The sequence below is a fragment of the Phacochoerus africanus genome, chromosome 2 (genome assembly GCF_016906955.1).
Source record: "Phacochoerus africanus isolate WHEZ1 chromosome 2, ROS_Pafr_v1, whole genome shotgun sequence".
Taxonomy (NCBI): Eukaryota; Metazoa; Chordata; class Mammalia; order Artiodactyla; family Suidae; genus Phacochoerus; species Phacochoerus africanus.
Genome location: NC_062545.1, coordinates 122,007,125 through 122,033,286, shown reverse-complemented (window position 1 = coordinate 122,033,286; position 26,162 = coordinate 122,007,125). Strand labels below are relative to the sequence as shown.

The following is a 26,162-nucleotide window of genomic DNA, read 5'->3' as shown; positions in this document are numbered from 1 at the left end:
CCAAGTGCCCGTAGCTCTGCTCAGGGAAGCCTAAGTTCCCGGCTCAAGAGAATACAGCAGAGCAATGGAGGAAAGAAGCCACTTCTTCAGAGTGTTGCTCATGTTCTTCATGTTGTGAAGTAAATGAACTGAAAAACTGTCATCTCAGTTATTTTCCAGCTTCAGCAAGACAACCACTGTTCTTCCTTTTTCTCATCCCAAGGGATAAGTGGGAGCGGAAATAAATTATTCCGCTTCTGCATTGCCGGGCAGTTTCTGCACCATGTATTCCCAAGAGTCTGACTTGTAACCCACAAATGGAAAAATCAGACCTAAGTGATAGTCTCTGCTCCTGAAAAACTGGATGATGAACCCAATTTTCAGTCCACCAGGAGGGGAACTGATTTTAAAGAGTTTTTCAAAGGGACTTTTCTGCCCATTAGTCAGTCTGGTACACAGGGTCCAAAGGGTTCAGAGCTCATGGGTTGGACAACAACTCAGCAATAATATACTGTCTGAAAACTTCTATCCCTCTGTGTATAATCACCCTGTTCATTTCCCTAAGCTTCTTTTCAAACGGCAAAATGACATTCTGCCTGAGACTGTGTATACTTCCATCTTCATAGAGTCTTGGAAAAAGCTATAAATTCCTGGGAGCTATGAAAGAAAAGGGCACAATCACAATAGACATGTATGTGCACTAGGCTTTTCTTTCCTTGAGTGAATATGATCAGAATTATCTGGGCAGAATTTTGCTAGGGATTCATTATCTATTTTCTCTAGAAGATAATTGCATTCCTTTATTTCTGGTACAAATCTACTGTCCATAATAATAAAACTACATTAACTTTCATATAATACTTTGCAATTTAAAAGGTGCTTTTAGGAGTTCTGCTGTGGCGCAGTGGGTTAAGAATCCAACTGTGGCAGCTGGGGTTGCTGCAGAGGCGCGGGTTCTGTTCCCCAACAGGGTAGTATGTTAAAGGATCCGGCGAAGGTTACTATACCTTGGCGTAGGTCACAGCTGTGTCTTGGCTTCAGTCCCTGGCCTGGGAATTTCCATATACTGCAGGTGCAGCCATTAAAAAAAAAGTGTTCTTTTACATCTTACTTTGTCTGATAACATGAAATAGATACTCTTATTACCTTCCTTTACAGTGGTCCAAGGATATATAGCTAACAAGAGGATCACTGGAGCTAAATTTCTGATCTTTCCAAGCTGCCTAGAGGTGGCAAGCAGAAACAAGTGCCTTGTAAACTTGCTCATATGAATATACCATTCTGTGAGGTATAGATTGGAAAAGACCAAGTGATTCCTGGGAGTGCTCAGTGAACATGGTGTTAATGCTTCTTGCCACCAACCCTACTGTGTCCTTCCTTTCCCTCAGGATGGGCCCTTGCTTTAGTCTGAAGGAATGCTGCCAAATGTATTCCCAGGAAAGCCAAGGATACATATCCCCAAGCTTCTCTGCAGAGATTTACATAGATTTACACATTGCTTTTGTGCAAATCTGGCGTCACATTTTCAAAGTTTAAATTCCAGGCACATTAAATAAGTTCCTTATTGCCTGGAGAAAGAGGCTTATCACATTAAGCTACCTTATACAAAGTTGCTTTGACACATGTTTACTTACAAGTAAACAGTTATTCCAGGTAAGTCATAAACTCTTCAGTACATACTCTCTGAGGCTGGTTGTGAGGCGGGTATCCACATCCTCAGCCCAAGAATTTGCCTACAAAGGGAGACCAGGTGCCAGTAATACCAATCTATTCCTTGTGGGGAAACAGAATATCAAATTATATAATATATAGAAATGTGCTTTGAACAACATGGCACGCTATCTAACAGTATTGTACTTTTGGTATTATTAGTATTAAAAATAGAGAGGCCTTTTGTGTTTTCTTTAGATCCTCCTCTTATAATTACCGAAGAAGCTTTCAGAATTTCCACTATCATCTTAGGTTCTTAACTTGAAGTCAATTTTTATTTCAAACCAAGAGTTTGTGTGAATCAAACACTACCTTAAATACATTCCAAACATATCTGAGTATACAAGATATAGATTATAAATCTAATACAATCTGAGAAATTGGTCTGGGATCACCATGATGTGAAATTGTGATTGCTCTGTCCAGATGATCCAGATGGCCTTCATCAGCTAGATGGAACTCCTCTAACTGCTGAAGACATTGTTCAAAAAATTGCTACCCGGATTTATGAGGAAAATGACAGAGGAGTATTTGACAAGATCGTTTCTAAACTGCTGAATCTTGGCCTGGTAAGCCATATGGTTAAGAATAATCTAAACATTTAGTACAGTTTGGAATACACTAAGAAGCCAAGCTACTTCATGCAAATAGCCAAGGGTTTAAAATGCATCTACTTTATACCAGTCACCATACTTTTTGAGAACAAGTAAGGCACCATTCTTTCCCTCTCAGAATTTATAGTTTATCAGAGGCACTAGACAAGTACACATGTGCTCATAATACAAATTGCATAAGAACCATCCAAGCTGTTCAACATGCCAGAGGATAGATTATATCCAGTTAGGCAATAAGAAACAGCTTCATAGGAGGAGGGGTCTGAAGTGAGCTTAGAAGGATGGTTAGGCTTTAATTAGAAGTAAAAGAAATGTGTGAGGTAAGAAGGCAATAAGATATGCAAAGCCATACAAATGATTGGGAAGCTCTGAGCAGTCCAATCTGACCCTGCCCCAGCCTGGCTCCCCGTCCATAACACAGCCCTGAAAGGTTTTAGGAGGGTGCTAAATCTGCAGATTACAAAGGTTACCTACTTGTAGCTGAGAGTTGAGAAACTCTCAAGTTGTTTCTCAAAGTAAGTATTCTTTGGGTTCCAACAGACAGGACTGATGGCATGTACAATGGGCCCAAGACACTTCTTCCCAGAGTTCTAGGAAGTCACTGTGACAGCCAGAATGTAGTAGAGGCAGAAGCAAGGGCTGTCAAGAAGAGGGACCAGAACAATCTCTTGTCTTCTAAAAATGTATGTTCAACTAAGGAGTTTAGAACTTTTGAGATCACAAAAATGGGAAAAACAGTTATATATGTTTTGACTCTTTATCACAGATCACAGAAAGCCAGGCACACACACTGGAAGATGAAGTTGCGGAGGTTTTACAAAAATTAATCTCTAAAGAAGCCAACAATTATGAAGAACTCAGTAAACCAACAAGCAGGACTGAGAGTCAGGCTGGCAACATACCGGAGAAAGTGGTATGTCTATTTGAATGTATATGCATATGTTATGTATGTATCTCTATGTGTTTACCTGGGTGCATGTGCATTCTTACATTTGCATATAATTAATACAATCTGTGTATAATTAATACTTCAGCTGGGGAGTTCCCACTGTGGCTCAGCGGAAACGAATCTGACTAGTAACCATGAAGACGCAGGTTTTTTTTGTTGTTGTTGTTGTTGTTGTTGTTGCTATTTCTTGGGCTGCTCCCGCGGCATATGGAGGTTCCCAGGCTAGGGGTCTAATCGGAGCTGGAGCCACCAGTCTACGCCAGAGCCACAGCAACGCGGGATCCGAGCCGCGTCTGCAACCTACACCACAGCTCACGGCAACGCCGGATCGTTAACCCACTGAGCAAGGGCAGGGACCGAACCCGCAACCTCATGGTTCCTAGTCGGATTCGTCAACCACTGCGCCACAACGGGAACTCCCGAAGATGCAGGTTTGATCCCTGGCCTCGCTCAGTGGGTTAAGGATCTGGCGTTGCCATGAGCTGTGGTGTAGGTTGCAGACGTGGCTCAGATCCCATGTTGCTGTGTATGGCTGTGGTGTAGGCTGGCAGCTGTAGCTCCAATTTGACCCCTAGCCTGGGACCTTCCATATGCCATGGGTGTGGCCCTAAAAAGAACAACAAAAAAACTTCAATTGGTATCAAAGAAGATTTAGGGTATGTGACATTTTTGACCTACTTAAAATATATTTTAATGAAATACCAATAAGTTCAAAGATATAAATGAACTTCGCTTTGAAAAGAATATAAATCTGCATGTTATATTATATCACATAGTAAAGATTATGTATTATATCCTAGAATAAAACAGCACATAATACTATGTGAAATGGTTATTTCACATGACAGTTTGTATAATCCCAGTGCACTGGAGCCAGATATTTTACAGCTGTTATGGTATCCAACTTCTGTTCACAGTAGAGGTCACCATCTGCTCCCAAACCGCCCCCAGAAGAAATCTGGGCTGACTTGATGCCTTGCCATATCAGCCTTTATATTCCTCAGACCTCTGTGCCAGATGCAGCCTCTCTGTCTGCCTTGGGCTCTTCTATCTGCTCCTTCCTCTTCTCATTGGCTCAGGAGCTGCCATCGTCTACTTAGACTTGTCATTCATTTGTCCTTCTTCTTGCTGAACTCCTCGCCTCTTCATCTTTTCTTTGGCCTCAGCCAAGCTACTGAAATCATTCTCTCCTCTTTGAATTCTTTTAAAATATCTCAATGGCACAGATAATAGGAGGATATCAAACTCCTCACTACTTCTTTCACTTTCTCCAGCAGAGTACCCACACCCCAAGGTTCCTCATCCCGTCCAATATCCTATCCTAAATCCAAGGAAAAAGAGAATATAGACCTACGGGTCTATTTTAATGGAGGCTAGAAAACAAATTGGTATGAATTGTTTTGTGTTTTGACAAGATAGCCTAAGAGCTCTCCTTTGCTGTCCCTACTTCTAATCCCCACTCCCTGCCATCTTTCAAAACAGCTTTTGAAGATCCACCCCCATAAAAAAATCTTTATCAAAGAACTTAGGACTTTCACTCAAGCTTACTAGTCTTAACTAAACCTGAAATAGTAATTTTTGTGGTCCTTCACTTCCATCATGTACTCCCTCCTTCCCATCTCTAAAATGTCCAGAGCTTGACCTGTTCACTCATGTTAGCTAAAAGCCTCAATACAAATGAAATATTCTTTCAATAAATACTTATTGAGGTACCACTGATGTACCAAGCACTGGGGTACTTATATCATTTAAAAAGATATACTCCTGGGCAATTATGTAGCACTGGGGTACTTATATCATTTAAAAAGATATAATCCTTCTCTCATGAGGTAAGTTCTAATGGAAGAGGTAGATGGCCTTCACATAGTCACTTGATTGATTGATTGATTGATTGATTGCTTTTTAGGGCCTCACCCACAGCACATGAAAGTTCCCAGGCTAGGGGTCGAATGTGAACTACAGCTGCTGACCTATACCACAGCCACAGCAACACCAGATCCAGGCCACATCTGCGACCTACACCACAGCTCAAGGCACCGCCAGATCCCAACCCACTGAGAGAGGTCAGGGATCAAACCTGCATTCTCATGGATACTAGTCAGATTCATTTCTGCTGCACCACCACAAGAACCCCTCAGATGGTCACGTATTTTAATTGAAACTACATTAAATGCGCTGAGGAAAGAAACACAGTTGCATGAGACCTCATAAAAAATGAACCTGTCCATCCTAGACTTAGACTTGGGGAAGTCTTCCTGGAGGAAGGGACCTGTGCCAAACACTGAAGCTGAATAGGAGTTAACCTGAGAACATGAGGGAAATTTTCGAAAAGGATGTGTGGAGTACTCAAGGAACTAAAACAAGGACAGTGAGGCTGCCACATAGAGAGAGAGATGAGACTGAGGAGGATGCAGGCCAGACCAGGCAAGAACTTGTTAGCCATATGCAGATTCTGATTTTTATCATAACAGCAATTGGAAGACACTGAGGGATTTTTAAGCAAAGGAGTTACATGATCATATTTTTTAAAAAACTCTGGCTACAATGTGGAACACGCAGAGTTGGGAATAGATTAGAAGGTGGGTGGTGTACCAGTTAGAAAGCAAGAAGTGTACCAGTTAGAAAGCAAGAAGTGAAGATAGCTTCACTAGAATGTGATAGTGGAGAAAGAGAGGAATATACAAATTTGGGATAAATTTAGGAAGTATGGCAAATAAGGCTACTGATAGAGTGAATGCAGGCAAATGAAGAAAAAAGAGGCAAGAAATACTCTTGCATTTTTTTCTCTATTTCACTAAATGGAAAGCAGATCATTAAGATAGGGAACACTGGACACATATCAGGTCTAGGAAAAAAGACAGATAGTTTTTGGGTTTGGCATATATACACACTAAATATAGGACAGCAGGTCAATGGGGACCTGCTGTATAGCACGGAGAACTCTACCCAATATTCTGTGATAACCTATATGGGAAAAGAATCTGAATAAGAATGGATATGGTTATGTGTATAACTGAATCACTTTGCTGTACAACAGAAATTATCACAACATTGTGATCAAATGTACTTCAAACTTTAAAAATGAAAATAAAATGTCACTCAGAAATACCCCCCCACAAAAGGAGTTCCCATCATGGCACAGCAGAAATGAATCCAATTAGGAATGATGAAGTTGTGGGTTTGATCCCTGGCCTCACTCAGTGGTTAAGGATCCGGCGTTGCCATGAGCTATGGTGTAGGTCGCAGATGTGGCTTGGATCTGATGTTGCTGTGGCTGTGGTGTAGGCTGGCAGCTGCAGCTCTGATTCTACCCCTAGCCTGGGAACCTCCATATGCCATGGGTGTGGCCCTAAAAAAGCAAAACAAAAACAAAAACAAACCCAGAGTGTGACTGCTCTGCTAGTGTTAATACATCGTGGTTGGCTTTCCTGTATCTTGGTACCATACCTCTTGGTAGATTCTGTAAACTCAAAGCTCTCCTTCTTGGTGAAAGGCAATTTGATAAAGAGACACTAGTGAGAACTGCTGGAGGGGAACTTGTCCAAAGCAGGAATCTAGAAATTTCCTGTCTATCGTCCCCTGGGCAGGAGCAAAGGTCCTCAGGTAAAGCACCTACCTGTAAGTTCCAATGACCTTCCTGTGTGATTAGAGGCCCACATGCCTGGAAAAGAGTTTGATCCTGCAGGAGCTTGCCAAGGAGGAGGTTTTCTTGCACATCACATTCAAGGGCATAACAGAGGAAAGAATCAGGCTGGAATGTCATTAGTCCTAACAAAATGTTTATTCTGTATTGATTTTCCTCCCCACTGGAGACTCCAATGGCAGCAAGTCAAGATGGTCTTACTAATGGAGAAAATGATGAAACAGTATCTAACACCTTAACCTTGACGAATGGCTTGGAAAGGAGAACAAAAACCTACAGTGAAGAAGACTTTGAGGAACTCCAATTCTTCCCAAATTTCTATGCACTACTGAAAAGTATTGATTCAGGTAAACAGTGTTTTCTGACCATGTGGAATGGAAATAGTAATTCCAGGAATTGTGTGGGTGGGTTTTCTTTTCTTCCTGTTTTCAGTTTCTAAATTCAATTCTCAATGACATATGTTACGACTTTGGGGAAAATAGTTCACATTGATTCTCTTCAAAGAGGTGTACATGTCATGGAAATATTTAGGAAAGGATAATCAGGAAAGGTGGAATTTCTGGATAATTTTATCTTCATGTTAACAGATAGCTCGTTTATTTGTTCAGTAAACAGTTACTGAACAGGTGCTGTGTTCAGGATATAGGAGTCAACCTTGTACCGATGTAGAAATGAATCAGAGAGTGTCACTGGCCTGACCCAGTTCAACTTTTTCTTTTCCTTTTTGTCTTTTTAGGGCCGCACCCAGGGCTTATGGAAGTTCCTAGGTTAGGGGTCAAATTGGAGCTGTAGCCACCAGCCTACACCACAGCCACAGCAACTTGGGATCTGAGCCACATCTGCAAACTACACCTTAGCTCACAGCAACGCCAGATCCTTTAACCCACTGAATGAAGCCAGGAATCAAACCCACATCCTCATGAATACCAGTCAGGTTCATTATCCCTGAGCCACAATGGGGACTCCTCGGACTCAACTTTTATTGCAAATATTTCTTTTTAAAAGCTTTGTTGTTCTCTCTTAATAGAAACAGTATGTGGAACATAACTGATCATTTTGAAATGGTTCAGAATTTTACTTTTTAGAAGTCTTCAACTTCAGTCTTCAAATAAGTTGAGGTGAACTAAACATTGCACTAATGAACATCAGGAGCTCAACATACTCTTGGGAAATGATTTGCTTTTGGAAAAAACAAAGCCCTTAATGCATTTATCTCTTTTCTTTCATGTGTGCACCAAAATAAGCTGTCTGAAAGTTCCATTTCATGCTTATTTTTGGTTACGCTGCAAGGAACATAATAATATGCACATTTTTCTGTTGTCATTATTGTCCAGACAAATGCCTTGTGCTGCCTTATGCCTTTTCTTCTTCCTGTTTAAAGATTCCTCCTCAGATCGAACATTTGTAGTATGCATTTCTGTAGTTGTAACATATTTCCCCAAGAAGTTTCCCTGAAGTGAGCTTTCGGTTTTGGAGAACATCCTTTTGTCCTTCAATCTCAGACATTGGCCAAATGGCACCTGCCCCTCTGCTGGTGTCTGCAGGGCTGGTACAACTTGAGGGTCCATTCTGGGCCATCTTGTCCCATTGGTTGGCAGATACCGAGCTTAGAATATCTGTCATCCTGGTGAGTCACTTCTTGTCAGTGAAGTATATCAGCATGATACCAAATATTTATATGAATGTGACCTTGAGCAAGTAATGTGATTGCTGAAGTTATTATTTACCTGCCCCTTTCCAGGATTTCTCTCCCCTGCCTCTTATCCCTCCCTCCCTTCTTCCACCTTTGTGACTTTTATGTACTTTTAAGATTGTAAAGATCTTACATAAGATTTAATGTAACCATTAAAGAATATTCTTTAATTTTTTGTGTTTTTATCTTTTAGTTTCCTTGACCCCATTTATTATTGCATTTATTTTTCTAGATTTTTAATTTAAATACTTATGCTGAGGTCTTTCTCACTCAAGGTCTGACCAGTTGAGAAAAAACAAAGTAAGCAGAAAATCAAAACATCTCTGATATTGATCCAGACTAGGTTATAGAATGTAGCTTAGTGTGAGAGTCAGCAGTAGGCTTGCCCACTCCCTTCCCCTCAGTCTAGCCCTTCACACAGCCAGCCCTGGAATAGTTTGAGTCTGCAGAGGAGGCACTTTTTTCAGGTCCCTGCCTTCCACTATTCCAGGAAAGTGGAAAGAAGAGAGATTCCAAGTCTGCATCTTTCAAGAAATGTAGACTAATGGCTTCTGCCTACCAACCTCATCTGTGGGGAAGATGAAGGATGAGGGGAAAGGCTAAGAGTACTTTATGAAAACCCTGCATAGCAGCTAAAAGAATAGGGAAGCTGTCCTCTAGCAACTTAGTTTTTCTATTCTTCAAAAATGGAAATAGATTTTTTCTGATTTGAGAATTAGCACAACTACTGAACTACTATGGAATCATTGGCCATCTTGTTCTACCAAGATATAGAACAGTGTGTCAAATAAGAAGCGGTTCCAAGAAACTGTTAGGTGGTTGCCTTACAGGAGGTAGGAATTGAGGGGAGGGCAAGGAAGAAAATATTGCTTTCACTATTTACTTTTGTACCACTGGAATATTTTTACTATATGCATATATTCTTTCAAATGAAATGAAGTTTAGAAAGCAGTATGGGAGTTCCCATCATGGCTCAGTGGTAACAAACCTGACTAACGGGTTCCGTGAGAAAGCAGATTCGATTTCTGGCCTTGCTCAGTGGGTGAAGCATCCGAGGTTGTTGTGAGCTGTGGTGTGGGTTGTAGATGCAGCTCAGATCTGGCATTGCTGTGGCTGAGGTGTAGGCCAGCATCTACAGCTCTGATTCAACCCCTAGCCTGGGAAGTTCCAAATGCTGTGGGTATGGCCCTAAAAAGACAAAAAAAAAAAAAAAAAAGCAATATGTACTACTGTTAAAAATCAACCTTGCCTTTAAAAAAATAAAGATACATGTGTGTTCCTCTTTCAAATATTAAATGTAATAAATGAAAACAGGTCGTTCTTGCCCTCAAAAACATGCGACTTGAGTAGAGAAATGTTGTTGGGTTACGAACCTTCTTACTTTCCTTTTCAGCTCATATTATCTCAAGTTGCAAACTGTCTCTATCATCTACCCTATCAATAACATATTTTAGGGGAGTTCCCATCATGGTGCAGTGGAAACTAATCCAACTAGGAACCATGAGGTGTCGAGTTTGATCCCTGGCCTTGCTCAGTGGGTTAAGAATCCAGCGTTGCCATGAGCTGTGGTATAATAGGTCTCAGATAAGGCTTGGATCTGATGTTGCTGTGGCTGGGGCATAGGCTGGCAGCTACAGCTCCGATTAGACTCCCTAGCCTGGGAACCTCCATATGCCTCAGGTGTATCCCTAAAAAGCAAAAATAAAATATAAAATAAATAACATTTTAGATTAAGGTAAGCCCTTTTGGAGAAGTTATAATTACCCATTTCTGGAAAAGTTCACTTATAACTATACCTGTGTTCCCAATCAAGTCTAAGCCTTTTTGTGAATTCCAAATATATATGTTTTTTTCATGGCCACACCCTGCGGTATATGGAGGTTCCCAGGCTAGGGGTCCAATCGGAGCTACAGCCGCCGGCCTACACTACAGCCACAGCAACACAGGATCTGAGCCGCATCTGCAACCTACACCACGGCTCATGATAAAGCTGGATCCTTAACCCACTGAGGGAGGCCAGGGATCGAATCCACATTTTCATGGATACTAGTCAGATTTGTTTCTGCTGAGCCATGATGGGAATTCCCCGAATTCAATATATTTTAGCTATAAATGGTTTAGCTATAATTGTAGGGAGAAATATTTCAGTAAGATGCTGTACTTCAGAAATGTACATTGAAAGATGGAATTATACTCCACTATGTTTTTTTAATTATTTTGTCCTTTTATATAGAAAAAGAGGTAAAAGAGAAAGAAACCCTGATTACTATCATGAAAACGTTGATTGACTTTGTGAAGATGATGGTAAAGTATGGCACAATATCACCAGAAGAAGGTGTTTCCTACCTTGGTGAGAGTCTTATTTCTTTTGTTTTCACTGTAGTTAGTTTTCATTGTCTGAAATGAATTAGAGATTTGGCAATAATTATTTTACTAATTAGATCATTTATGTCAAAGTAGCCTGAATCATCTGTGTAACCAGAATTGCCAAGCTTGATAATGCATAAAAATAAAATTAACCTGATGTTTCCAATTCTTTATCTTTATAAATCCGTTGATTCCTTGAACTTTATAGGTAAGCTTGAACAATCTTTGATTCTGCATGTAGGTTGTTAAAAGAAGAAAAGCCTTTTGTTTTCCTGCTTGGTTTAGCTAATCAATAAATACCATTCATCTCAGCTCTCCTTTGGGCAAGATGAAGTCATGGCTCCTTACTCTAGTCATTGATGGGGGAGTGAGAATTAAACAAAAAAGAAAATCTCATAGGACAGAGTAATCCAGAATTATTATGTATGTACTCCATTTTTTTCCCTACATGAAAAATAGTTTTACAGTTTTTTTTCTGATTATAAAAGAACATTTTTTTAAAAAAAAATCATTCGATGCAAAGAGATGTTAAAAAGGCAGTGAAAAGATGCTCATAATACTAATACCATATTACATTCTGATTTACAGATTTTCAGATATTTTTCTCTGTGTTTATATGCATACACGCATACCTATGTCTTTCTTAAAATCTTATTTAGCAAAAATGGGCTCAAGTTACATGCCATGCTATGTGGCCTACTTGACTCACTTAATAGTAGATCAAAAACATTTTTTTAAATCAATCGTCATTTCATAATAATACCCAGTGACTCTGAAATTTCACACTTAAGGCATTTATCTTATGGAAATAAATTAGAGATACCACAAAGGCTTATTTGCAAGCCAGGTATTTCCACTATTATTTATAAATGTGCTGTCCAGGGTGGTAGTCACCTGTTGCAATTTAAAAATAATTAAAATAAAGCAAAATTAAAAAATCTAGTTTCTCAGTTGCTCTAGGCATATTTCAAGTGCTCAGTTGCCCCAAGTACCTGGTGGCTACCATATTGAACAGCACAGAATTGAGTATTTCCATCATTGCAGAAAGTTCTATTGGATAGCATTGGTTTATAGAAACAAAACAATTGAAATGACCTAGCTGCCCCATAAGAGGAGGCTATGTAAATTATTTATTCTTTTTTGTATTCTTTTTAAATTTTTCAATTTAATTTTTTGTTTTATATTGGAGTGTAGTTTTTTTAAAAAAATGTGTGCCACGCCCAAGGCATTTGGAAATTCCCAGGCCAGGGATCAAGCCCACACCACAGCAACAACCCAAGCTGCTGCAATGACAACATCAGATCCTTAACCTGCTGCACCACAAGAGAACTCCTATATTGGAGTATAGCTGATTTACAGTGTTGTCTTAGTAATAGGTGTACAAAAAGTGATTCAGTTATACATATACCCCTATCCATTCTTTTTCAGATTCTTTTCCCATATAAATTATTACAGAATATTGAGTAGAGTTCCCTATGGTATACAGAAGCTCCTTGTTGATTATCCATTTTATATATAGTAGTGTGTATATGTCAGTCTCAAATTCCTATTTTATTCCTCTCCACTACCTTTCCTCTTTGGTATCCATAAGTTTGTTTTCAAAGTCTGTGAATCTGCTTCTATTTTGTAAATGGGTTCATTTGTATCATAAGGATTCTACATCTACCTGATATCATGTAATATTTGTCTTTTTCTGTCTGACTTACTTCACTTAGTATGGTAATCTCTAGATCCATCCATGTTGCTGCAAATGGCATTATTTAATTATTGTTTATGGCTGAGTAATATTCCATTGAATAAATGTACATCTTCTTTATCCATTCATCTGTCATTGAACAAGTAGGTTGCATCTATATCTTGGCTATTATAAATATTGCTGCAATGAACATTGGGATGTATGTATTTTTTCAAATTATAGTTTTCTCCAGATATACAAGAGGGATTGCTATTGCTCTATTCTTTTTTTTTTTTATGTCTTTTGCCTTTTTTTTTTTAAGGGCCGCACCCATGGCATATGGAGGTTCCCAGGCTAGGGGTCTAATCAGAGCTGTAGCTGCTGGCCTACACCACAGACACAGCAACACAGGATCCGAGCTGTGTCTGCAACCTACACTACAGCTCATGGCAATGCCAGATCCTTAACCCACTGAGCGAGGCCAGGAATTGAACCCACCACCCCATGGTTCCTAATCGGATTCATTTCCAATGTGCCACAACAGGAACTCCTATTGTTCTATTCTTAGTCTTTTTTTTTTTTTTTTTCTTTTTAAGGCTGTACCTGCAGCATACGAAAGTTCCTGGGCTAGGGGTCAAATGAGAGCTGCAGTTGCCAGCCTACACCACAGCCACAGCAATGCCAGATCCAAGCCCACATTCATGACCTATACCACAGCTTGCAGCAATGCTGAATCCTAAACTCACTGGCCAAGACCAGGGATTGAACCTGCATCCTCATGCATACCATGTCAGGTTCTTAACCCACTGAGTCACAACAGGAACTCCTATTCTTACTCTTTTGAGGAACCTCCATACATTTCTCCATAGTGGTGACACCAATCTACATTGCCACCAACAGTGTAGGAGGGTTCCCTTTACTCCACACCCTAATATTTATCATTTGTAGACTTTTTAATGGTGGCCATTATGAGTGGTGTGAGGTGGTACCTCATTGTAGTTTTGATTTGCCTTTTTCTAATCATGAGCATTTTTTTCATGGGCCTATTGGCCATCTGTATGTATTCTTTTTTTTTTTTTTGTCTCTTTGCTATTTCTTGGGCCACTCCCGCGGCATATGGAGGTTCCCAGGCTAGGGGTCAAATCGGAGCTGGAGCCACCAGTCTACGCCAGAGCCACAGCAACGTGGGATCCGAGCCGCGTCTGCAACCTATACCACAGCTCACGGCAACGCCGGATCGTTAACCCACTGAGCAAGGGCAGGGACCGAACCTGCATCCTCATGGATACTAGTCAGATTCATTTCTGCTGAGCCACAACGGGAACTCCTGTATGTATTCTTTAGAGAAATGTCTATGTAGGTCTTCTGCCCATTTTTCAATTGGGTTATTTGTTTTTGTTATTGAGTTATATGAGCTGTTTGTATGTTTTGGAAATTATGCCCTTGTTGATCACATCATTTGCAAATATTTTTTCCCATTTTGTGAGTTGTGTTTTCATTTTGTTTATGGTTTCTTATGCTGTACGAAAGCCTGTAGGTTTGATTAGGTCCCATTTGTTTATTTTTGCTTTTATTTCTATTGCCTTGAGAGACTGACCTAGGAAAACGTTGGTATGATTTATGACAGAGAATGTTTTGCCTATGTTCTCTTCAAGGAGTTTTATGGTGTCATGTCTTATATTTAAGTCTTCAAGCCATTTTGAGTTAATTTTTGTGTATGGTATGAGGCTGTGTTCTAACTTTATTGTTTTATATGCAGCTGTCCAACTTTTCCAATACCACTTGCTAAAGACACTATCTTTTCCCTGTATATTCTTGCCTCCTTTGTGGAAGATTAATTGTCCACAATGTGTGGGTTTATTTCTGGGCTCTCTATTCTGTTCCATTGATCCATATATCTGTTTTTGTGCCAATACTGTGCTGTTTTTATTACTGTAGGCTTGTAATATTGTCTGAAGTCTGGGAGGGTTATGCCTCTAGCTTTGTTCTTTTCCTTCAGATTGCTTTGGCAATTCTGGGTCTTTTATGTTTTCACATAAATTTTAAGATTATTTGTCCTAGTTCTGTGAATGATGTCATGGGTAATTTGATAGGGATCACGTTAAATTTGTGGATTGCTTTGGGTGGTATGGCCATTTTAACAATATTAATTCTTCCAATCCAAGACATGGGATATTTTTCCATTTCTTTGAATCATCTTTAGTTTCCTTTATTAATGTAAATTATTCTTATGATAGGCTAAAATTTTAATGTTTATGTTTTTAATAATGTTTAATATAATTATTAATAAATACTGTAAAGACTAATGACATGGGGATATGCTGTTGAATGCTTAAAGCCATTTAGAATATGACCTTAATTTTGGTGCTAAAAAATGGATAAACATATAGAAAGTTGGAAAGAAATATAGCAAAATATTATCTGGGCATAATAAATGTTATAGTTTCTTTATGATTTTCTGTTCATTTTCATATATGTGTATATTATATATATATATATAATTTTAAAATCATGCAATCAGTTGTATGCAAAGAATGTTTCTGTAAAAGCACATTAGCTTTTGACTTGCACTGCCGTGGAGGTCCATCCTCAGGCCCCCAAGGGATCAGGGCAACATGGGTATACTAGAGAGTATTAACTAGCCTCCTCACCTCAGATCTCAGCAAGTGACAAACAATGACAAAGACAGTGATTTACTTTTCTGTTCTGGCCCCAACAGTGTAGGGTGACTATAAAGTTTGCCAGCTATGGTCACTATCTTAAAGGTGAAAGCAGAATATGTCACACAATAGAATGATTTTCTTCTCAAAATAGGAATGGGATGGGGTAGAAGGAAGAGTTTTCTTGGAGAAAAAAATAATACAAAGTAACAATGGAATCTTTATAGGCTAATTGCAAAGAAATGCTTGTTTGCAAATAGCAAAAAAGCCCTGTCCTATTAGGGAGATGGATTTGTGGCTAGTCAAATAACATGAACACCGAGAATGTGGATTCTAATTCATTAACTACCTGGAGGTGGTCACAGTCTAGGTTCCTGTCTGGTAACACCTATGAGATGTTACTCCAAAGAGCAGAATTAGGACAAAGTCAAGGATACAGATTTCTGCCTAATATGAGCAGAGAAATTCTTACCCTTAAGATACCTAACATGGTAGAGGCGTTAGCTAACACTATGGTGGTAATCATATTGCAGACTATATCAAATCAACACTTTATATACCTTAAACTTACACAACATTCTATCTCAATGAAAAAAAAATTTAAGGAAGTTCTCTTGGGAAGCAGTGGATTAAGGATCTTGTGTTGCTGCGGCTGTGGCACAGACTGAAAACACAGCATGGGTTTGATCCCTGGCCCGAAAACTTCTGCATGCCACAGGTGTGGCCAAAAAAAAAAAAAATTAAGATTAACAATAGACCTGGCTGCCTCGTGAATGGGTGAGGACCCCAAATGACAGAAATCTGACTGTTTGGCTTAAGTGAAAAGGGAATTTCCTTATGCAAATGAAAAGTTCAGGAGCAGCGGTAGTCTGGCTTCAGGTTTGTGAAGCCTCCCAATAGTGTAAGGAATTCATCCTTCCCCATCTCACTGACTTTCTGTATATTGATATTGTATATATTGTATAGGTTGTATACATTGTATTGTATATATTGTGTATATACATATCATTCCAGATAAGCTGCTCCCTTACAGAAACAAAAAGGCTGGCAGAGCCCCAATCTCATATCCTCACAGTATAGCAAGCCTAGTGGAAAGAGAGCCTCTTCTTCCTAGCATTAACTCTCATTGGCCTGGCTTGAGTCACATGCTCCTCCTTGAACCCAGCACTACAGCCCGAGGGGTGGAGGATCCAAGCTGGGGTTATTCTGCTACCCCTGGAGCCAAATATGCTAAGAGTGGGAGAAGACTAGGTTCTCCAGAAGAAAATCAAGGTGTAGTGACCAAACGGTGTTCAGTAGGCCAAAACCACAGGCATCTGGCATAGGCCCCAACCCTAGATGTGATCTAGCAGTGGTCACAGAAAAGTGGAAGGGACATTTGCTATTAACTGAGTACAAAGTTGAACTTGAGGACCTCAAACTTTATGTCTTTCCATCCTGAGAGTCTTTGATTCCTAGAAATAAAATCCATAGTAAAGCAACTTGCTAGAGTGTTAATACTGTGGAGTTGTGATTATGATATTTCTGATGAGATTTAAACATTTTTAGAAAACTTTGAAATCATCTTTCAGGATGTAAAATGTTATTTCTTTTCCTCCCCTCCTCCAGAAAACTTGGATGAAACAATTGCTCTTCAGACTAAGAATAAGCTAGAAAAAAATGTTACTGACAATAAAAGCAAGCTTTTCCCAGGTATGATTAATTTTACTATTTTTTCCAGCTTTTAGCCAAATAAAAAGCTTTTGAGTGGTAAATCATGAACTCTGGTAAACACTGAAATAGAATTGCAGATTTCAAAAAGTTTGAAAACCTGAAATCCAACTATAAGATTAAGTACCTATAACCGTGGCCAGTCTCAGCACAGCAATCTGATCCCAAGAAGGAATGAAAAGAAATGAGGTCTTGACCAAAGATTCTTAGGTAGTAGCTAAGAATGAAAAGGTGAGAGCTACATCACAAATGGAGCAATCCTTCCTAAAATTCTCCTTTAGGTATCTCTTTCTCTTCCCACATCACCTCTGTCCAGATCACTGTCCCTGACCCTCTATTCCCCCTCCACCACCCCCTGATTTGCTCTCCTCTCCCAGCAATTCTCTCTCCTCTCTCGCTCCTCTGTGCCCCCCGCCCCCATGTGGTATGATTTGTCCCCTTCTCTCAGTTTCTTCACTTCTGCATCTCCACCCTTCACCCTGCTTAGCCTGGCAATTGCCGTGGGGCAGAGTTGTGCAAAGGATCCTTCCAGAGATGAGGGAAGCACAGAAAGAGAAAAGATCACCAACTCATACTTTAACTTTGTGTCCATATCATGGAAATTATATACTTATACTTGATAAAAACTAATCTGACTAGTATCCATGAGGACGCAGGTTCTATCCCTGGCCTCGCTCAGTGGGTTAAGGATACTGCATTGCCATGAGCTGTAGTATAGGTTGCAGATGTGGCTCAGATCCTATGTTGCTGTGACTGTGGTGTAGGCCGGCAGCTATAGCTCTGATTCAACACCTAGCCTGGGAACCTCCATATGCTGCAGGTGTGGCCCTAAAAAGACAAAAAAAAAAAAAAAAAAAGAATACACAGCCCTTTAAAATGACGTTTTCAAGCAGTTTTCAATAACCTGGAAACATCCATAATGATGTTAATGACAAAAGCAAGGAACAAAATTGCATAACTGAAAAAAATTATCAATCAAAATATATATGTGCATATACACATGTGTATACTACAACACTAGCAGTGGATATTTTGCAAAGTGAAACAATTTCTTTTTTCTCCTATTTTTCTATAGTAATAACTTTTTCTTTTTTTTTTAAGTCTTTTTAGGGCCGCACTCATGACATATGGAGGTTCCCAGGCTAGGGGCCAAATTGGTGCTGTAACTGCTGGCCTACACCACAGTCACAGCAATGTGGGATCCGAGCCACGTCTGCGACCTGTACCACAGCTCATGACAACACCAGATCCTTAACCCACTGAGCAAGGCTGGGGGTCAAACTTGAGCCCTCATGGATGCTAGTCAGATTCGTTTCTACTGAGCCACAATGGGAACTCCATAATAACCTTTTATTGAAAAAGAAACCTTGGAGTTCCCACCCTGGCACAGTGGAAATGAATCCAACTAGGAACCATGAGGTTGCTGGTTCGAACCCTGGCCTTGCTCAGTGGGTTAAGGATCCAATGTTGCCATTAGCTGTGGTGTAGGTTACAGACATGGCTTGGATCCAGTGTTGCTGTGGCTCTGACATAGGCCAGCAGCTATAGCTCCAATTAGACCCCTAGCCTGGGAACCTCCATATGCTGTGGATGCAGCCCTAAAAAGAAAAAAGACAAAAAAACAAAAAACAAAAACGCAATAATTGTTGGACTGCTCAAGTTTCTCTATATTATTGAATTCAAGGATGAGTTACAACTGTTTTCAAGGGGTTACCTACTTCAAGGTTTATGATTGTTGAATTCAAAATAAGATTTCTGGGAGTTCCCGTCGTGGCACAGTGGTTAACGAACCCGGTTAGAAACCATGAGGTTTCAGCTTCGATCCCTGGCCTTGATCAGTGGGTTAAGGATCCAGTGTTGCTGTGAGCCGTGGTGTAGGTCACAGACTCGGCTCAGATCCCGTGTTGCTGTGGTATAGGCCGGTGTGTACATCTGATTAGACCCCTAGCCTGGGAACCTCTATATGCTGCAGGTATGGCCCTAGAAAAGACAAAAAGACAACAACAACCAAAAAAAAATATTTCTAGAAGGAAATGAGAAGTAAGTAAGGGGGGGTTATCCCTTCTTGACAGCCAGGGTCAAATTCTCTTCTCTGCATTAGAGTGACCAGGGGTAAGGGAAGATGAAGAAAGAGGCAGGAGAGAAGTCTAGCCATAGCCCCAAACCGTTAGGTGCTACACTGTGTAATAGACTATTCTTCAAAAACACAACATCAAGGAAAGATGAAGCAACCAAAGAGTTATTTTCATTTGGAATTAAGACTCAAATTTACTTTGGGGCCTGACATGTCCCACTTGAATGCCTACATTGATGGGAATAATCTATACAATAACACAGTGTGGCAGAAAGAAATAGACACAAACCAGAATCCAGAAAGCTGGGGGTGGGGGGTTGGCCCAGCTCTTCTGCTAACTTGGGGGGTGGTGGGGTTTTTTGGTTTTTTTGTTTTTTGTTAGGGCCGCATCTGCAGCATATGGAAGTCCCCAGGCTAGGGATCCAGTCGGAGCTGTAACTGCCGGCCTACAGCACAGCCATAGCAATGCTAGGTCCTCAACCCACTAAGCAAGGCCAAGGATGGAACCCACATCCTCATGGATACTAGTCGAATTCATTACCCTGAGCCACAACGGGAACTCCACCTCTTCCCTCTTTGGACCTGCTTCCTCTTTCATGAAATGGGGGCGAAGAGTCAGACTAGATAATCACTAAGATCTCTTTCAGTTCAAAAAATGATCTGACTTTAAACTATACATTTCCAATAAATGTATTTCTACATTAGGAATTAATAGATAGGAAACAGGGGTGTAACGGTGCACAATCTGATTACAGCCCCATCAGAAAAGAGTCATGAAGAAACAGACAGTACCAAGGAAGAAGCTGCTAAGATGGAAAAGGAATATGGAACTTTGAAGGATTCCACAAAGGATGATGACTCAAACCCAAGAGGAAAGACAGATGAGGCAAAAGGTATGGAAATGACAGCTCTAGGTTGATAATGAAATTGGGGAAACAAAAACTTTCACTTAAAGGGTCATTTGAAAGGCCAGTTCCACCAAATCTAAGAAATTAGCACCATCCACGTAAAAAAGATTCAGCACGTGAATCTTTATTTGAATAGCAGTGTTTTTTAATGGTCTTGAGTCTCCTGCAATGGCAGATTGGTTTCATCTTTTGAAGGTCTGTAGTGTCCAATGGGCTTTTGTGTTTGGAAAGGAATTCTCATGACCATTTGTGCATTATTCAATGTTTAATTTATGATCTTAAGAATTTACTAAGCAATATTTATTTAAACATAATTAACACGCCTCTAAATAATCACATATTACTAATTCAATGAAGTCATCAAAATTTACAGATTTAACAAAGCAAATTTTCTTAATCATTTATAGTGATTGCAATCTGACAAACGCTTTCAAGGGCTTGCTTAAAAATCATAAATCAAACACATCCTATTTCCTCAAATAACCTAAATACCTTAGAAAGCAAAAAAGCGCACACTAAACTAGTCCAGTAATTATAAAATTTGTTTTTATTCTTGTTCTTACATATTCCCGCGGTCCAATTTTTACTCAACTCTAATAAATGTACTTGATTTAAATTCACATCTTCCTGGGTTTTGAGAAACATTACCATAACCGCAAAGAAAAAGACCATGAAGTTGCAAATTCAAAGTTGTTAACTCTGATTTTAAGTCAGGATGGAGGATCTGGTTTTATAACCCAGAAGTTTGAGCCCCTTTTGTTATAAAGTGCACTAGTTACATCATGGAAGATTACATCTGTCTCTCGGACAAATATTCTTTTTTGAACTCAAGTATCTTTACCAGAAGTTGTGAACAGATGGCTTAAACCTACTTTTTTTTGTCATTATGATATATTGAACTCTTAGTATAATTGGAACCTTATTTCTGTCTTATCTGTGTCTCATTAGTAGGGTCATCTAGGTTTCATTCCTTGGAAGCTGAGGGAGTGGGTCATTGCTCTCTTGTGGGAGAGGGTGGCAAGTATGACTTTCAGCTAATTTATCATCTGGAAACATGCTATTGGACTCTTTTTTCATTGTTTATTACAGACAATCATTAGTGGCAATGACCTGACAGACTGCTTATTCCATGCTGTAATTATGGTATGAGGCTACAAGAGCTGATTGTGCTCTCAATTTTGAAGACACTGCTTGGCCCACATACAAGTTCCTAATTTCTCCCGCTAGAAATAGGTTCACTTTCATACTTGATAAAAGACCCTGCTTAACAATGTCTGTATATTATGCAGAAAAGAAAGAAACTAGCTTTGTATTTAATACCTTATAACTTAATAAGAACGATAAAAGTACAGACTATTTTTCTTTTATATTACTACTATCTTTGTTAACCCTTTAACTTTCTCCATTTATGTAAATTGTTCCAGTTCATGATGATAATGATGATGATGATGATTTTTTCTGCTTAAACTGGTATATCTTGGAGAGTGGGAACCCAGCCTCCAAATTTCTCCTTTGTTCTTTTAGCACTGTACCTAGTGGTTTTTAAAGCATGGGCTCTTTATAAATTTTTTTTAGTTATAGTTAATTTACAAGGTTGTATTAGTTTTAGGTGTACAGCAAAATGATTCATATATTTTTTTTTTCAGATTCTTTCCCATTATAGGTTATTACGAGTTATTGAATATAGTTCCCTGTGCTATACAGTAGGTCCTTGTTGTTTCTCTGTTTTGTATATGGTAGTGTGTATATGTTAATCCTGACCTCCTAAACAGGCTATTCTAGACTCATTCTGAATTTTCCTGTCTCAAGACTTGAAATCACTTCTCCCACAAAGAGTTCTGGTTCTTTTATGTAGAAAATACAGAAAATCAAACCTAGGTTAATTAGGTTCAAATGAGTGATGATGTTGACCCAAGGTACTGATTATATTTGAGTTATTGGGACTTTTTGAGACAGGGCTGAAAAAGGAATTTTTTTTCTTTTTTTAAATAATTTTTTAAATATATCTAGTTCATGTTGATTTTTCCTATCTCATGACGTTTTAGATTATTTTGCCCTTCTTCTCTCTAGCAGGGTTTTCATAGACCATCACAATTTTCTCCTATATTGATATAGCTAACACATCAGCTCTATTGATTGGTAGTAGCTTATGTTGGAAAAGGTTGTGAGGTTGCATCTGGACTCAGGAGGAAAGAATGTTGCAATGATTAATTAATAATGTTTGCCATGGGCATGGGAAGGGGGAACTGGTGAAGTACATGTCATCTTTGCTGATCAGTCATGCTGCCTTGATACTTCTACCCAACCCTAGGCCCACTTTGGATGAATGGAAACTTTTATAAATATCTTTTTTTTTAACTGTAGTAGAATATATACATAAAACATAAAATTTACCATTCTAAGGATAAAGTTTAGTGGTATTAAGTACATTGATTGTGCTGCCATCACCACCATCCATTTCTAGAACTCTTTTCATCTTGAAAAACTGAAACACTGTACTCATTAAATAGTAACACCCAACTCCCTCTGGCTCTCCAGCCTCTGGCAACCACCAGTCTACTTTCTGTCGCTGTGAATTTGATCACTGTAGCTATTTCAGATAAGTGGAATCATGTAGTATTTTTCCTTTTGAGACTGGCTTATTTTGCTTAACATAAGGTCATCAAGTTTCCTCTACGTTATAGCATATGTCAACATTTCCGTCCCCCCCTTTTTTTTCTGTCTTTTTAGGGCTCCACCCACAGCATACGGAGGTTCCCAGGCTAGGGGTTGCATCAGAGCTGTAGCTGCCAGCCTACACCACAGCCACAGCAACGCCAGATCCTTAACCCATTGATCGAGGCCAGGGATCAAACCCACGTCCTTGTGGATGCTAGCAGGGTTTGTCAACCACTGAACCACGATGGAACTCCAGAATTTCTGTCCCTTTTAAGGCCGAGTAATATTCTATTGAATGTATTCACCACATTTTGTTTGTCCATCCATTTGTCTGTGGACACTTGTGTTGCTTCCGCCTTTTGGCTCTTGTAAATAATGCTGTTCTGAACATGGATGTATAAGTATCTGAAGACTCAGAAATATTCAGTCTGGGGGGAGAATACTCCCATTCCCAGAAGTAGAATTGCTAGGTCACATGGTAATTCCGTTTTTAATTTTTTGAGAAACCACTGCTTTCCATAGTGGTTTGACACTTCTTCATCCCTACCAACAGTGTACAAACGTTCCAATTTCTCCGCATTCTCACCACCACTTTTACTTTCCAGGAATTTTTGATGGGAGCCATCCTAATGGATATAAGGTAGAGGATGAGTGGTAAACCTTTCAAAGATAGCCAACCAGGAAAAGAGTGGCTCTGTGGCCCGAGATATAGAGGCAGGAATTGGGCGGCACATAGAACTACAGCTCAGTATGCCTGAATCACCTCCTGCAGGAGCCACCCCCATGTGGTGACGTGATGACTGTCCTTCCCTGGAACACTGCAAGCCATCAGCTTGGTCCTCTACTCACTGAGGCAGCATGTTCAGTGCTTGGGACAACACCTTTTATCACTGTGCAAATACCCCTAGGAATGGGGGCTGACAGGTCTCTTTGCTTGTTTTAGGAAAACAGTATGTAAAAAGGGAATATGAAGGAGCTGATTCTTGGTAGCCCACTACTTCCTATTTAGGATGTGAGTGTTTGGAGACTAAAGATGAGGTTAGATTTCTCATTAGGATTTCCGTTAGGGAATAATGGGGAGAGAGAAGAGTAAAACTCCATCCATTTAGAGTTAATCTTTGTAATGTCTCTACAGAAACATAAGGAAAAGGGTAGGGCCTTCAGGCTAAAATTTATTCTCTCCTCCCTCCCGTCATTTATAGATTTAATTTATTCACGCCACCTGTAATCCCCTTTACCCTGAGATGAGGAAAACCGATTCTAATATAATTTAGAAAACATCAAATGGAGCTTAAGCCATGGGCCCATTTCTTAGAAAAAAATGTAATTCATCTTCAAAAGCACATATTATGACACATATCATTGTAGGTACAGTTGCTTTATTTGCACTTTTCAAAAGCTATTTTGCTTCTCTATTATAAATCCCAATGAGAAAACACCTGTTTCTAGGCAGAAAAATGCAAGCATCCATGTGGGTGAAGGCAGGGTTTCCTGGGTTTCCTGAGACGTTTATTCAGCAATAAATAAACATTTATTCTGTTGGCATGCCTGGCAGTGTGTTCAGGAAGCTACAGAAGGACTACAAGGACGACTGCCAGCCTTTGAGGACTCAAGCAATCTTTGAAATGGCCTAAGAATAGTTCTTAACTCATTTGTAGGGAAGTACAACACAAGCCAGGAACACGTAGAGCAGGCTCCCTTAAGAGAGGAAGTTGGGTGACATTACTGAGCACAGCAAGAGACAAGGTAATGGCTCATCTAAAACCACTTAAGGAAATAATTAGAAGCAGGACACACTGGCAGGAAAATCTGTAGGGGGTCTGTTTTGGTCTTGAGAAGTAAGATGATGGCCCCATCTAACTGCAGCAAATAACTATTAAGGATGCCAGGCATATGCTGGGGCCTGTGAGGAATAGGAATAATAATAGCAACAACAACAATAGCCTCCGTGTGTATCACTCTTCAACTTACAAAGAAAATTTACATGCATCTCACATCAGGCTTAATATAAAAAACCAACTTAATTACCAGTGATGAAAAGTGACACTTTGGCCTTTGAAAATAGTTTAGACTATTTAAACTCTTGCTTTCTACAGGAATTCACACTGAGAATATTTTATTTTGATTTTGATTGATTGATTTGTTTTTGTCTTTTTCTAGGGCCGCACCCACGGCATATGGAGGTTCCCAGGCTAGGGGTCTAATTGGAGCTGTAATCACTGGCCTGCATCACGGCCACAGCATCACAACCACATCTGCAACCTATACCACAGCTCATGGCATCACCGGATCCTTAACCCACTGAGCGAGGCCAGGGATCGAACCTGCTACTTCGTGGTTCCTAGTGGGATTCGTTTCTGCTGTACCATGACGGGAACTCCTTATTTTCATTTTTAAAATTAAAAAAAAAAAATTTTGTCACACCCATAGTATGTGGAAGTTCCCAGGCCTGGGATCGAACCTGCACCTCCTACACCACAAGGGAACTTCCTAAGAATAATATCTTAAAATACTAGTTTCTAGTTGGTGCAGTTATGTGAATGGTTCATTATGATTCCTAAATATAGGTATATGCCAATAAAATAAAATGTATTCAAATTTCAACCATATCTGTAAAGTTCCTTAATAGTTTAAGTAAATTGCTCTCTGGAGACCAAAGTACATTAAAGCTTTATTCCATGATCTAAGAGTGACTCTTTTTTGCCAGTTTGATGTTTACTCATTCACTTCTGCTCTATGAGTCACTGAAAATCTTTTTTTAAAATCATCCAAGGGATGAGATAAGCATTACAATCCCCATAAACTCATTTCAATGCTATCATTTGTCAACTTTATAGCTAGATAATGGAATTAAGTTGAAAAGGTAATATCTAAGATAACTTTCCCCTAAATATCCTACCATTCCCACATCTTTATAGTGACCAGAAAAAAGAAAGCAGCTTCTTTAATTAATAAATTAATAAGTTGACTAACACATGGGGATGCTTTTATTTTTAAAGCAACCTAAGAGAACAAAATGCATGCCTTTATTCAAGTCCCAAGGCATTCTGCTGGAATTGTCCAAAAAATAGTGAGGCCGACTTCTCTCCAGTGAGTCAGCAAGTTTGCTGGGAGCTAAGGCAGGCCAGAGACCTACCACCAACACAGGAGTTTCCAGGACAGCACAGGAAAATTTTTCCCCCTGTGTAGAAACTGCCAATCTCCTTTTCAGAATGCACTCTGTAATTTACAGATAAGTAAACCAAGGCTCAGAAGATGAACTGACTTTGCCAAGAGCTCATAGCTAAAGAGAGGCAGAGCTGGGCCTTGAACTTTTGTCCCTTGACTCCATCCAGTGCTCATCCCAGCATCCCTGCCTTCATCTTACAGGCATGTCAAATGGCATCCTTGTGCACAAATTCTTTAAGTGAATGGCCCTGGGGTCCACCTTGGCATCCATGATACCAGCATCAGTTGCTTGGTTTTATGTGGTTCCAACCTATAATCATATAATCTTTATTGTACAGATTTTTTTTTTCTTTT

The 26,162-nt window shown here is 39.6% G+C and overlaps 1 protein-coding gene across 1 annotated transcript in view; it reads left to right on the top strand.

Annotated features, from left to right (window-relative positions):
- Positions 1-26,162, top strand: part of SCG3 (secretogranin III) — a 43,686-nt gene that overhangs the window by 5,484 nt on the left and 12,040 nt on the right. The window contains exons 5-10 of the mRNA XM_047769443.1: positions 2,116-2,258; positions 3,070-3,216; positions 7,065-7,242; positions 10,822-10,938; positions 16,899-16,982; positions 19,830-19,967. Coding sequence (XP_047625399.1) covers positions 2,116-2,258; positions 3,070-3,216; positions 7,065-7,242; positions 10,822-10,938; positions 16,899-16,982; positions 19,830-19,967 — 807 coding nt within the window. The remainder of the gene's footprint in view (positions 1-2,115; positions 2,259-3,069; positions 3,217-7,064; positions 7,243-10,821; positions 10,939-16,898; positions 16,983-19,829; positions 19,968-26,162) is intronic.